The following is a 13,477-nucleotide window of genomic DNA, read 5'->3' as shown; positions in this document are numbered from 1 at the left end:
TATAGCATCTTCGACATAAGTCTGTCTATCTATCACTCTGTCTATCTGTCTTTCTCTTTTGACTGTTTAAGTCACTGTTTATGGATGACCTCGCTAGCGACTCAAACACTGAAGTAACTGCAGCCTTTCATTATTCGCTGTCGTGTGCCGCCTGCTTATTCTCCTCATTGTTACTCGGCAGACAGAAAGCAGCTAATTAAACAACGAGATCAGTTACCGACAAAATAAATCACTGAAAATGAGTGGAACAAAAAACTTGCAGCCAGAGGGAGTTAGGGGGGCTGGACTCGAGCAGCACTGGAGTACGAGACTTGAAAACTACAACTACCAGCAAGCGCAGGAGGAATGGGTGAGAAATCTGAAACGTAATTGGCTGGCCTGGTCTAACGCTGAGCCAATGAGTGGATTCGGTGCTGGCGAGTAGTGCGCGGCTGGCGTGACTTTCAAGAGAAGATCTTCCCCTGATGGTTTAGCAGTTCTTCGTGTTTAGAGATGAATTTGTGTTGGGTGCAGCCACGTAGCTGGTTGTGTACGATTAGGAGCGGCGCTGTCGCCAGGTAAACGGTTTTTAAAGCTTGTTCAGAGAATATAGTTCGATTGGTTTCATTTTGATAACGTGATTGAGATTGTCAGTATTTGGATCTGCACTGCTGCCTTCGTCATAGGTCCTGGGTTCGATCGTATTGTCTGTAACTGATAAGTCTGGAGTTTACATGAGTACCCCATGCTAATCCAGTTTTTATCGGTGCTGCCCATTTAACCGGGCATCTTAAAGATATGTTTTTTTTTATTTTTTATTTAAATATTATTAACCGTTTTAAGTGAGTGCTTGACACGCAGACTCGCGGCAGGTTCAGTTATGAGTGAGGTGACAGGTCAGACCTTTGCCACTTAACGAACATGACAAAACTAATAATCACGGCAGGAACGATTATCGGATTTAGTCAGTAGTGAAAAATATGTTGAGAGCTGTTTCCGATTTAGATTTTTTTACGTTTATATTTTTAAACGAGTCTCCAGTTAATGTCATAACCTGACGAGGGCAGTAATAATGATATGTAAAGCGTTGTAACTGTACAACGCACAGAAGGGAAATTTCAAGAGAAAGCAAAGCGTTAGGATACTTCCTTAAAGCAGACGATCAAACTGTAACCTGAAGAATGAGAACGGCCGATTTAGCATTCCAAGGCTTTACATCCAAGAGGTTCGGCAGTAAAAATGAAGTTTATTGTGCCACTTAGCTGCCCTCCCTGCATATCCAAATGTATTCACACTAGCCTGGATGAAACTGTAGCACAGTATGCAAAACCAGACTGCTGATACCCAAGCTGTGGTTAGTCAAAGTAACTGCAGAACATAAGAAGTTAGAAAATGTGCACATGGTGTATCATTCAGGCCACAGTGGCCCCCAATCGACTGAGTTTGGTAGGTAGCTTCTGGAATCGGAGGCCATCCCACCGGGATTCGGCAAAAGTCTGAAAAACTAGACCTGGACAGAATTCTAGGGACCACTCACTCGCACACACCCACCCACCATATTCACAAACAGTGACAATTTGTATTTGCCAGTTAGAATAACCTAAACAAAAAGCCCCATGTATAATGAATTCCTTCTCTGCTTGAAATTGGACTTACAAAGTTTTTCAGTTGCTGTGCTTACCCGTCTGAGGTGGGTTGAAATCTGAGGGTGTACTCGCACTAGGCACGTTTGTTCCGTACTGTGCCCAAGCGTGATTGCCCAGCCCCAGTCCCTTGCTGGCCAGCGCTCACACTGCACTTTAACGTTCTGGGCCCGGGTACACTTTCATCATCACCATGAGACTTTGTGTAAAGCCAAACACGGAGTAACAGCACGCACGTCAAAATGATTTTCCTTATTTAGTGTTTGTTTCGGAGCCGAGTAGGGCAGGATGACGCTCTACCCTCTTACAGATTTATTGAGTGTGCAGCGCGGCGTCTTGCTGTTAATCGTGCTGCACGTTAGAGATGATATTTACGGAGACAAACGGGGAGATGTTAACGGGGAAGTTTGCAACTTTTCGTGCTGTTTTCATTGCTTGATCATCCGTAAGGTGAGAATGAAATCCTGTTTTTAACTCAAATGCTATCAAATGAAATGAGAAATGTTGTTTTTTAACTGACTCATCGCATCATTGACATCATGTTCGGACATTTTTAGCAGTCATACATTTCTACAGGGTGGGCCATTTATATGGATACACCTTAATAAAATGGGAATGGTTGGTGATATTAACTTCCTGTTTGTGGCACATTAGCATATGTGAGGGGGGAAACTTTTCAAGATGGTGACCAGTTTGAAGTCGGCCATTTTGGATCCAACTTTTGTTTTTTTCAATAGGAAGAGGGTCATGTGACACATCAAACTTATTGGGAATTTCACAAGAAAAACAATGATGTGCTTGGTTTTAACGTAACTTTATTCTTTCGTGAGTTATTTACAAGTTTCTGACCACTTATAAAATGTGTTCAATGTGCTGCCCATTGTGTTGGATTGTCAATGCAACCCTCTTCTCCCACTCTTCACACACTGATAGCAACACCGCAGGCTTCCAGTATCCGTAGTTTCAGGTGCTGCACATCTCGTATCTTCACAGCATAGACAATTGCCTTCAGATGACCCCAAAGATAAAAGTGTAAGGGGTCAGATCGGAGACCTTGGGGCCATTCAACTGGCCCACGACGACCAATCCACTTTCCAGGAAACTGTTCATCTAGGAATGCTCGGACCTGACACCCATAATGTGGTGGTGCACCATCTTGCTGGAAAAACTCGGGGAACGTGCCAGCTTCAGTGCATAAAGAGGGAAACACATCATCATGTAGCAATTTTGCATATCCAGTGGCCTTGAGGTTTCCATTGATGAAGAATGGCCCCACTATCTTTGTACCCCATATACCACACCATACCATCAATTTTTTTGTTCCAACAGTCTTGGAGGGATCTATCCAATGTGGGTTAGTGTCAGACCAATAGCGGTGGTTTTGTTTGTTAACTTCACCATTCACATAAAAGTTTGCCTCATCACTGAACAAAATCTTCTGCGTAAACTGAGGGTCCTGTTCCAATTTTGTTTTGCCCATTCTGCAAATTCAGTGCGCCGATCTGGGTCATCCTCATTGAGATGCTGCAGTAGCTGGAGTTTGTAAGGGTGCCATTTGTGAGTAGCTAATATCCGCAAAAGGGATGTTCGACTAATGCCACTCTCCAGTGACATGCGGCGAGTGCTACGCTGTGGGCTCTTACTGAATGAAGCTAGGACAGCCACTGATGTTTCTTCATTAGTGACAGTTTTCATGCGTCCACATTTTGGCAAATCCAACACTGAACCAGTTTCACGAAACTTAGCAAGCAGTTTGCTAACTGTAGCATGGGAGATGGGTGGTCTCGTAGGGTGTCTTGCATTGAAATCTGCTGCAATGACCCGGTTACTGCGTTCACCAGACATCAACACAATTTCTATCCGCTCCTCACGTGTTAACCTCTGCGACATGTCAATGGCTGTAAACAAAGAGAAACTTGTAAATAATTCATGAAAGAATAAAGTTGCGTTAAAACCAAGCACACCATTGTTTTTCTTGTGAAATTCTCAATAAGTTGGGTGTGTCACATGATCCTCTTCCTATTGAAAAAACAAACGTGGGATCCAAAATGGCCGACTTCAAAATGGCCACCATGGTCACCACCCATCTTGAAAAGTTTCCCCCCTCACATATACTAATGTGCCACAAACAGGAAGTTAATATCACCAACCATTCCCATTTTATTAAGGTGTATCCATTAAATGGCCCACCCTGTAGAATCCTACAGAATGTTGCCCAGACTCCCCTCTTCCAAGCGTGGCAGGGCACAGTACGGTAGTCCCGGCACAGAGTGATCACACCAGCTCCTATATGCAGACAAAAGTGCTCGGGTACGGAACAAATTACAAGTGTTGAGTACAACGTTGGCCTCAGCAGTAACGTTTGCAGCGCACCATGAAAGGCACACGTCTCTGTTACACGCCAATTCGTAAAAGCAGTGTTAAAGTTTGTGATGCACCATCTGTTGGAATGACAGAGACACAGCAACTAGTGATGAGCATTTCAATTCACTTGACTAAATTGATTCTTTCAAACTACACATTTAAGTGAATCAATTCTTTCGATTTAGTTTATACTGTAGGTTCCCCAGATTGCATTGCAAATATATAATTTGATAATTCTCAGATTTAATTCATATATCCAGTGGCTTGCAAAAGTATTCGTCCCCCTTGAACTTTTCCACATTTTGTCACATTACAGCCACAAACATGAATCAATTTTATTGGAATTCCACGTGAAAGACCAATACAAAGTGGTGTACACGTGAGAAGTGGAACGAAAATCATACATGATTCTAAACAATTTTTACAAATAAATAACTGCAAAGTGGGGTGTGCGTAATTATTCAGCCCCCTGAGTCAATACTTTGTAGAACCACCTTTTGCTGCAATTACAGCTGCCAGTCTTTTAGGGTATGTCTCTACCAGCTTTGCACATCTAGAGACTGAAATCCTTGCCCGTTCTTCTTTGCTAAACAGCTCCAGCTCAGTCAGATTAGATGGACAGCGTTTGTGAACAGCAGTTTTCGATTTCGATTGGATTTAGATCTGGACTTTGACTGGGCCATTCTAACACATGGATATGTTTTGTTTTAAACCATTTCATTGTTGCCCTTGCTTTATGTTTAGGGTTGTTGTCCTGCTGGAAGGTGAACCTCCGCCCCAGTCTCAAGTCTTTTGCAGACTCCAAGAGGTTTTCTTCCAAGATTGCCCTGTATTTGGCTCCATCCATCTGCCCATCAACTCTGACCAGCTTCCCTGTCCCTGCTGAAGTGAAGCACACCCAGAGCATGATGCTGCCACCACCATATTTGACAGTGGGGATGGTGTGTTCAGAGTGACGTGCAGTGTTAGTTTTCCGCCACACTTAGCGTTTTGCATTTTGGCCAAAAAGTTCCATTTTGGTCTCATCTGACCAGAGCACCTTCTTCCACATGTTTGCCGTGTCCCCCACATGGCTTGTGGCAAACTGCAAACGGGACTTCTTACGGTTTTCTGTTAACAATGGCTTTCTTCTTGCCACTGTTCCATAAAGGCCAACTTTGTGCAGTGCACGACTAATAGTTGTCCTATGGACAGATTCCCCCACCTGAGCTGTAGATCTCTGCAGCTTGTCCAGAGTCACCATGGGCCTCTTGGCTGCATTTCTGATCAGCGCTCTCCTTGTTCGGCCTGTGAGTTTAGGTGGACGGCCTTGTCTTGGTAGGTTTACAGTTGTGCCATACTCCTTCCATTTCTGAATGATCACTTGAACAGTGCTCCATGGGATGTTCAAGGCTTTGGAAATCTTTTTGTAGCCTAAGCCTGCTTTAAATTTCTCAATAACTTTATCCCTGACCTGTCTGGTGTGTTCTTTGGACTTCATGGTGTTGTTGCTCTCAATATTCTCTTAGACAACCTCTGAGGCCGTCACAGAGCAGCTGTATTTGTACTTACATTAGATGACACACAGGTGCACTCTATTTAGTCATTAGCACTCATCAGGCAATGTCTGCACTCAGACCAAAGGGGGCTGAATAATTACGCACACCCCACTTTGCAGTTATTTATTTGTAAAAAATGTTTGGAATCATGTATGATTTTCGTTCCACTTCTCACGTGTACACCACTTTGTATTGGTCTTTCACGTGGAACTCCAATAAAATTGATTCATGTTTGTGGCTGTAATGGGACAAAATGTGGAAAAGTCCTTTTGCAAGGCACTGTATGTACGCATGTGTGTGTATATAAATATAATTAATATTACTGCTTGTTAAATTCTATTTAGTTCATTATCTATAAATATATGATTAATTATATATAAATGTACAGTTCATTGGGTGGCACGGTGGCGCAGTGGGTAGCGCTGCTGCCTCGCATAAGGAGACCCGGGTTTGCTTTCTGGGTACTCCCTGCGTGGAGTTTGCATGTTCTCCCCGTGTCCCTGCGTGGCTTTCCTCCCACAGTCCAAAGACATGCAGGTTAGGTTCATTGGCGATCTTAAATTGTCCCGTGTGTGTGTTCCTGCCTTGCGCCCAGTGTTGGCTGGGATTGGCTCCAGCTGACTCCCGTGACCCTGTGTTACGATATAGTGGGTTGGATAATGGGTGGTTGGATGTACAGTTCATTTTATATACTATTTTTAGTGTGATAATTCATATGCCATTGCCCTGTTTCTGTACACAAAGCATGACAATTTTGTAATGATTCGTTCATGAATCAAATGAATGAGCATCACGAGATTGACTCTCAGGTACTGACTCGTTCACGAATAACATGAGTCGAGACAGGAGGCTCCTGTGCATCCACCAGCAGGCAGCGGCAGCAAAATGGGAGAAGATGTCATGCAGGATACACATGCGCCTTAGCAGTAGCCCCATGTAGCTCCACTCAACCAATGAGTCGATTCATGTTACTATATGTTATAGTCACATATTTTCAATCCAGAAAGTTTGAGATGTATCGGTATCTGTCGCAAACATTTGGGTAACTGTAGATCAGGTGATAATGCAGCACGACTGCACCACACTACCTGCACTACCTTTGTGATTTACCGGTCGATCGCGATCGACGCATTGGGCACCCCTGCTCTAACTGATCTCGTTGTTTAATTAGCTGCGTTCTGTCTGCCGAGTAACAATGAGGAGAATAAGCAGGCGGCACACAACAGCGAATAATGAAAGGCTGCAGTTACTTCAGTGTTTGAGTCGCTAGCGAGGTCATCCATAAACAGTGACTTAAACAGTCAAAAGAGAAAGACAGACAGACAGATGTGGAAGATGCTATATAGTAGTTTATGTAGAGACAATATAGTATAGATAAATGTGAGAGGCACTATATAATCGATAGATAGATAAGGCACTATATGCTGCTAGATAGATAGATAGATAGATATGAAAGGCACTATATAATAGATAGATAGATAGATGTGAAAGGCACTATATAATAGATAGATATGAAAGGCACCATATAATAGATAGATAGATAGATAGATAGATATGAAAGGCACCATATAATAGATATAGATATGAAAGGCACCATATAATAGATAGATAGATATGAAAGGCACTATATAATAGATAGATAGATAGATGTGAAAGGCACTATATAATAGATAGATATGAAAGGCACCATATAATAGATAAATAGATATGAAAGGCACCATATAATAGATAAATAGATATGAAAGGCACCATATAATAGATAGATAGATAGATAGATAGATATGAAAGGCACCATATAATAGATAGATAGATATGAAAGGCACTGAAAGGAGTTGCTCAAAAAGAATGAATCGTTCAGGTACCACCCATCACTAATACCAACTGGACGGTCACACACACAGACAAATGGAAAATGATCTTTTTATGAGGGTGGATTTTAGGCAGTTAATGTAAACAACTGACTATTATGGATATCGGGTGAAAGTGGCACTCCGATGGCAAATTACACTGCCAACGAAACAGTGTACCACTACAATCTGCAGATATTAGAGCTGTGAGGTTGGTTTAGTGAAGCTGTACAGGGTGGGGCGTCAAATAAATGAACAAGACATCAAAATTAATATTTTACATTTTTATTTCAAATTTAACCGTGCAACCATATACAATGGGATGCAAAAGTTTGGGCATCCTTGTAAATAGTCATTATTTTTCTGTATAAATCGTTGGTTGTTACGATAAAAAATGTCAGTTAAATATATCATATAGGAGACACACACAGTGATATTTGAGAAGTGAAATTAAGTTTATTGGATTTACAGAAAGTGTGCAATAATTGTTCAAACAAAATCGGGCAGGTGCACCGTGCCGCCCATGTCAACCACAATTAAGGCAAAATACGTTATTTAGGATCAAAAACTGGCCACTCATTAAGAAAAGGGTGAGAATGAAAACCTGCATCCACATCAGCATTCCAGGATCAGAGTTGGAGACCCCCGGTGTCCAGCATATGCTTTTTCACATTCCATGCAAATAAAGGAGAAGATGTGTAATCTGAAATCTTCAAGGCAATTTGATCCAGCAACTGCAATCGTCAAGTTTGAAATGCTGTCAGATCGAAAGGAGTGTTTTGCAGACTTAAATGAAAACACACAAAACCAATATTTCTTCCCAGCTTTACTTACTCAATGCAGCCTCTAACATCCAAGTGAAAGATATCACAGCTACAGTTCAGAAAATTATAAAATCTCAAAAACAAGACCTACAGAGATTAATAAAGGATCACACCCCCATGTCATTTTGTTGCTCCCCTTTTGCTTTAATGACAGCCTTGAGTCTGTTGGGATTCTTCTCTATCAGCTTTGCACATCAAGATATTTGCCCCCCACTCTTCTTTACAATTTAACTGTTCAAGTTCGGTCACATTGGATGGTGAGCGTTGGTGGTCTGCTATCTTCAGATCTTTCCACAGATTTTCACTGTGATTTGGGTCTGGGCTCTGACTGGCCACACGAGGACATTCACTTTTTTCTCCTTCAGCCACTGCATGGTCAATTTTGCTGTGTGCTTTGGTTCGTTGTCGTGTTGAAAGGCGAACATTCCGCCCATCTTCAACTTTCTGGCTGAGGGTATTGGTTTTCATCAAGAATTTGACGGTATTTTGGCCCATCCATTTTTCCTTCTACCCTAACGAGAGCAGCAGAGAAACACCCCCACAACAGGATGCTGCCCCCTCCGTGCTTTACTGTAGGTATGGTGTGTTGTGGATGGTGAGCTGCATTGGTGTACCGTTTGGTATTGAGGCCCAATAGTTTGATTTTGGTCTCATCTGACCATAAGACTTGATTCCACTTGGCATCAGAATCTTCAAGGTGCATTGTGGCAAAGCTCAAACGAGCCTTAATGTGGCCTTTCTTGAGAAGTGGCTTTTTCCTTGTGACCATCCCATACAAGCCTCAATTGTGGAGCGCTTGTGAAATTGTTGTCACATACACACAGTGGCCACTCTTTGCCTTCAAATCCTGTAACTCCTTCAAAGTGTCCATTGGCCTCTTGGTAGCCTCACTTACCAGTTTCCTCCTTGCTCTTCCATTCAGTTTGGAGGGACAGCCGGAATCCAGGGAGGGTCCTAGTAGTACCAAACACTTGCCACTTCTTTATTATGGACTTTACTGAGCTCCTTGGGATTGATAAAGCCTTTTGAGATTTTTTTGTATCCATCTCCTGACTTATGTCTGCCCACAACTCTATCCCTGAGATCTTTTGAAAGTGGCCTGCCACCCCATAGTCAGTTGTTTGCTGTCAGTTGCACTACCAAGCAAGGGAATAAATGGGCCAGGAACAGCTTCACTAATCACACTCATTACAACTGATCACAGGTGGGAGGAAGCCAGTAACCAGTGTCTGCAATGGAAATGGTGGGCACATACATCTGATTGAGTTTAGGGGGGGTGGGATCCTTTATTAATCTCAGGATTCTTGTTTTTGATTTTTTAAAATTCTTCTGAACTGTAGCAGTGATATCTTTCACTTGGATGTTAGAGATTGCATTGAGTTAGTAAAGCTGGACAAAATACTGGTTTATGTGTTTTCATTTAAGGCTGTAAAGCAAAAAATATTAGAATACAGTACACCCCTGAAATTCGCTGGGGTTACATTCCTAAAGCACCCGTGAATTGTGAAAAACTGCAAATTTTTGATGTGGTTAAAAAAAAAAAATGTCTATTTTTATAGTTTAAACCCTAAATATGCCCCAAAAACACTTTAATTTCTAGCTCAGCTTATATTACCTAAAAAAAAGAATATAAAGGTAATCCCGTATACTGTACAGTACTGTACTGCAGTGCTAGAATGTAAAACACCGATGTTACCGCTATGTGTACTGTAATTCATGCAAGCGCATTTTCATTGCCAGAAGCCTTAGAAGGTGCTGGGTGTTTCAGCGGTATCTGAAAACTGTCACATACTTGGGGCTTAATGCACCCCCGGATGTCAAATACTTTTTTGCTGCACTTTTAATAAGTAAACATCACAATTCACTAAGAAAAAGTGAAATTAGAATAGAGCACATTTTTGTTCATGCAAAGAGCATCACAGTTACTGCAACACTGATCATTTTACACCCTGCTAATGAACTGTAAAAACTACTGCAGCAATATGTACAAGGTGCAACTGACGCCATGGATGAAATTTAGTAAATCACGAGCCAACTGTGCTTGAACTGGCTGCACACAAACACACAGAGGTAAACGCTGACGCTGGTGGGCCAGTCTAGTGCAGCGGCTCAATCCCAGAGACAATGAGGCTGTCGTGCTGCTTGGGCTGGCAGTGCTCATGAGCTGGCTGCTCAACGAATGTATGGCACGGACTGATCAGCTATGGCGTGCTGGTATATTGCACTGGGAACCGACTATAGCTGGTTGCAGCGTTCAATGAATGTATGTCGTCGAATATACTTGGCTCCTACGTGCTGGTAAATGGCACTGGGAAACGACTATAGCTGGTTGCGGCAGTTTAAGAGTTAAGAAGAACAACATGAGAACACTCAGCTGGAGATGCGTCACAGGGCAGCAGTCAGTCAGCAGTAAGGAGACATGAATAACGCTGTAGCGGTCCGGTGCCGCTAAGATTCACACTGATGAGAAGACGGTGATTTATTTATTTTTATGGTGGAGATTCCAGGGATGCACCCTGCCTTGACCCAACACATGCACTCACAAACCGAGACAAAAAAAAAAGCAAACCGGTTAGCAAACAGTCAATAAAGAACGTAAAACAAAAACAACAATACCACCCTTATTCCTCCCCACATTAAATACAAAAAAGCACCAACAAAACACACACCATAAATCATGAAAAACTGCAATGGATGAAATGTAATGATGAAAATAGATAGTCCAGAGATCCGCACGTTGAATGGGAATGTACAGATAGTCCTACTGGTAGTTCCTGAAATGGTGAAGACGGGTGGATGAGTTCAGGAGCGCTCCTTTCTTCGCAGGATGGCCATGAATCCATTTACAGTCCTCATGTACACGGGCAGAGAGCAGACAATCCAGACGCCAACCACGATACGATTCAGGACAAAACGAATAAATACAGGTAACCCAACAGAAGGCAGGCAGAGAGACAGGAACTTGAAACACAAATTACAAAAACTTTCATTTTGCTTTTTAAAAGTTGCGCTGACATCCTTTGACCCCCAACAGCCCCTGCACCCTGAGCAGAAGACCAATCAGAGCCACTGCCGGGACTGCTGGGAGTTACAGTTTCAAATTCTAGTAGAGTACAACGCTCTCGGATTGGCTACTTTCACCATCCCAAGCCATGGAGGATATTTGTGGTTTCCACTAACAATTATTAGTTAGGTTCTAAGGAAAAATCTGCGAATGTGCTGAGGGCATGAACTCTGAACCGTGACTTTGCGGGGGTCTACTGTATTTCGAAGGGGGTGATTCTTTTCTATACCCACCGTATATAGCGCCGTTCACAGACAAAAAGTCACAGAGCACTGAACAGCAATACAATACAAATACAATAGTTAAAACAAAACCAATAAATTAATAAACTGGAACTACTCGGCACTGATTAGAAGCCTGTTTAAAGAGAAATGCTGTTAGTTGTTTTTTAAAAGAAATCAACAGACTCGGCTCCATGCAGACCACAAGGCAGGCAGTTCCATAGTCTTGGTGCCACAGACTGATCCCCACGGGTTTTTAGCCGAGTGCGTGGGACAACTAGAAGGCCCTGTTGCTGAGAGTCTGACAAGCTGTATGGCGTTGGAGCAGGCTGGTTAGGTACTCGGGAGCTTGTCCATGCAAGGCTCTATAAGTAAGTATCAAAACTTTAAAATGAATTCTATAAAATGCTGGGAGCCAGTGCAGTGTGTGCAGAATGGGGGTGATATGATCACTCCGGCTAGCTAGCCCGAGTTAGGAGCCTGGCGGCTGCATTTTGGACTAACTGTAGACGTGAGAGAGGGGGACTTGCTCAAACCCGTAGAGAGAGCGTTACAGTAATCAAGTTATAAGGAAATAAAACAATGAACAAGCATCTCCAATTCTGACTTTGAAACAGCATTTCTTAGTTTAGAAAGATTTCTTAAATGAAAGAAACACGAGCGGCTGACTGACTTTACATATGCATCACGCGCCAGGGACTGGTCAAAAATAACCCCAAGGTTACGTAAACTCGACTTAATAACAGGAGAGACAGAAGATCATTTTAAGCGAATCTCAGAATAAAGAACAGGAAGAGCAACAATTTAGTACCTCAGTCTTTCCTCAATTCAAGTGTAGGTAATTACTACTGAGCTAGTCGTTAACCTGAGACAGACAATCAATCAGCGTGAGCAAAGTATTAATTTGGTTAGGCTTAAATGAAAAATAAAGCTGTAAATCATCGGCATAGTGAAAGCATGTAAGATACGTAGCTCAGAAATCTTTTAAGGGCTGTCTCTCCAAAAGTGTGGCGTTGTCTTGTCATAACAGAAAGCTCTTTTAGAAATCTGACATCGTCTTCTCTGCTTTCCCTTCAGGACATTTTTAATGCAGAAGGAATCTGTCCACCCGAGGCCCACCTGTAGCTGGGTGCTCCGTAGGCCCGTCGCTGAAACCCAGACGACGACTTTTGGGCTGCCTTGGATCTGGCAGCAGGTTCGCGGACGCAAGAGGGGGTTGGAGTACCAGCCGTCCAACATCAAACGGAAGAACACCCACGGCTGGATGAAACGGATCAGCACAAGGGGCGGCATTGAAGTCATCTTACGGCGCATGCTGAAAGGCCGGAAGTCCCTGACGGTTGACTACATCGCATATCACAAGGGAAAAATATGACTGTTGAGCAAACGTGCCGAACACGAGCCATTAAGTTCCTTTTATAAGTTACACAGAATGAGGGGATGTTTCTGACTCTTGCTCCACCTTGTTTTATAGATCGCCTTCTGTGCAAAGACAGCTCTGGGAAATTAGGCAGCGGACTCTGGTCAGACAGGTGGGGATAGAATGGGATACCTGGTAGGTAAGAGTCCATTAACTCCAGGCCACTCGTCCTGAGAAGTATTAGTAAACAAATCTATCTAGAGAAAAAATGTCCTCTGTTTACTTGCGCCATTTTGAAATGTTTTCCAAAGCTACAATAAAGACTAAAGTGGTCCAGTTTTCTAGCCATCACCAACTTACTGTATCTATTAGTCATAATGTCAGTGTCAAATGTATTTATGTAGCACATTTAAAACAACATTGGAATGTTGTGGCCAAAGTACTTTACTATAATAGAAGAAAAGAGAAACATACAATTAACATCCTTATATATAATTTGATACTATCCGTATGCATGGTGTTCGCGTCAATATCTCGACTCAATATAAGTTAGAACCACGCAATGGGACTCTGCCTCCATAGTTAGAACATCACGTGGCAAACGCGGACGCAGTATTGCATGATTGGCTAAGAATGT

The 13,477-nt window shown here is 42.6% G+C and overlaps 1 protein-coding gene across 1 annotated transcript; it reads left to right on the top strand.

Moving 5' to 3' along the window:
* Positions 1–408: 408 nt before the first annotated feature.
* mrpl34 (mitochondrial ribosomal protein L34) lies at positions 409–13,195 on the top strand. The gene is made up of 2 exons (XM_039767065.1): positions 409–557; positions 12,558–13,195. The coding sequence occupies exons 1-2, from the start codon at positions 493–495 to the stop codon at positions 12,853–12,855; spliced, it is 363 nt and encodes a 120-aa protein (XP_039622999.1). The 5' UTR covers positions 409–492; the 3' UTR covers positions 12,856–13,195.
* The last annotated feature ends 282 nt before the right edge of the window (positions 13,196–13,477 follow it).

This window comes from Polypterus senegalus, chromosome 10 (genome assembly GCF_016835505.1).
Source record: "Polypterus senegalus isolate Bchr_013 chromosome 10, ASM1683550v1, whole genome shotgun sequence".
In the NCBI taxonomy this organism is placed as follows: Eukaryota; Metazoa; Chordata; class Cladistia; order Polypteriformes; family Polypteridae; genus Polypterus; species Polypterus senegalus.
This window is presented reverse-complemented; position numbering and strand designations above follow the sequence as displayed.

Coding starts and splice junctions, on each gene's coding strand:
- mrpl34 (XM_039767065.1), top strand. CDS start 493: ATGAATTTGTGTTGGGTGCAGCCACGTAGCTGGTTGTGTACGATTAGG. Junction 558..12,557: donor AGGAGCGGCGCTGTCGCCAG/GTAAACGGTTTT, acceptor CTTTCCCTTCAG/GACATTTTTAATGCAGAAGG.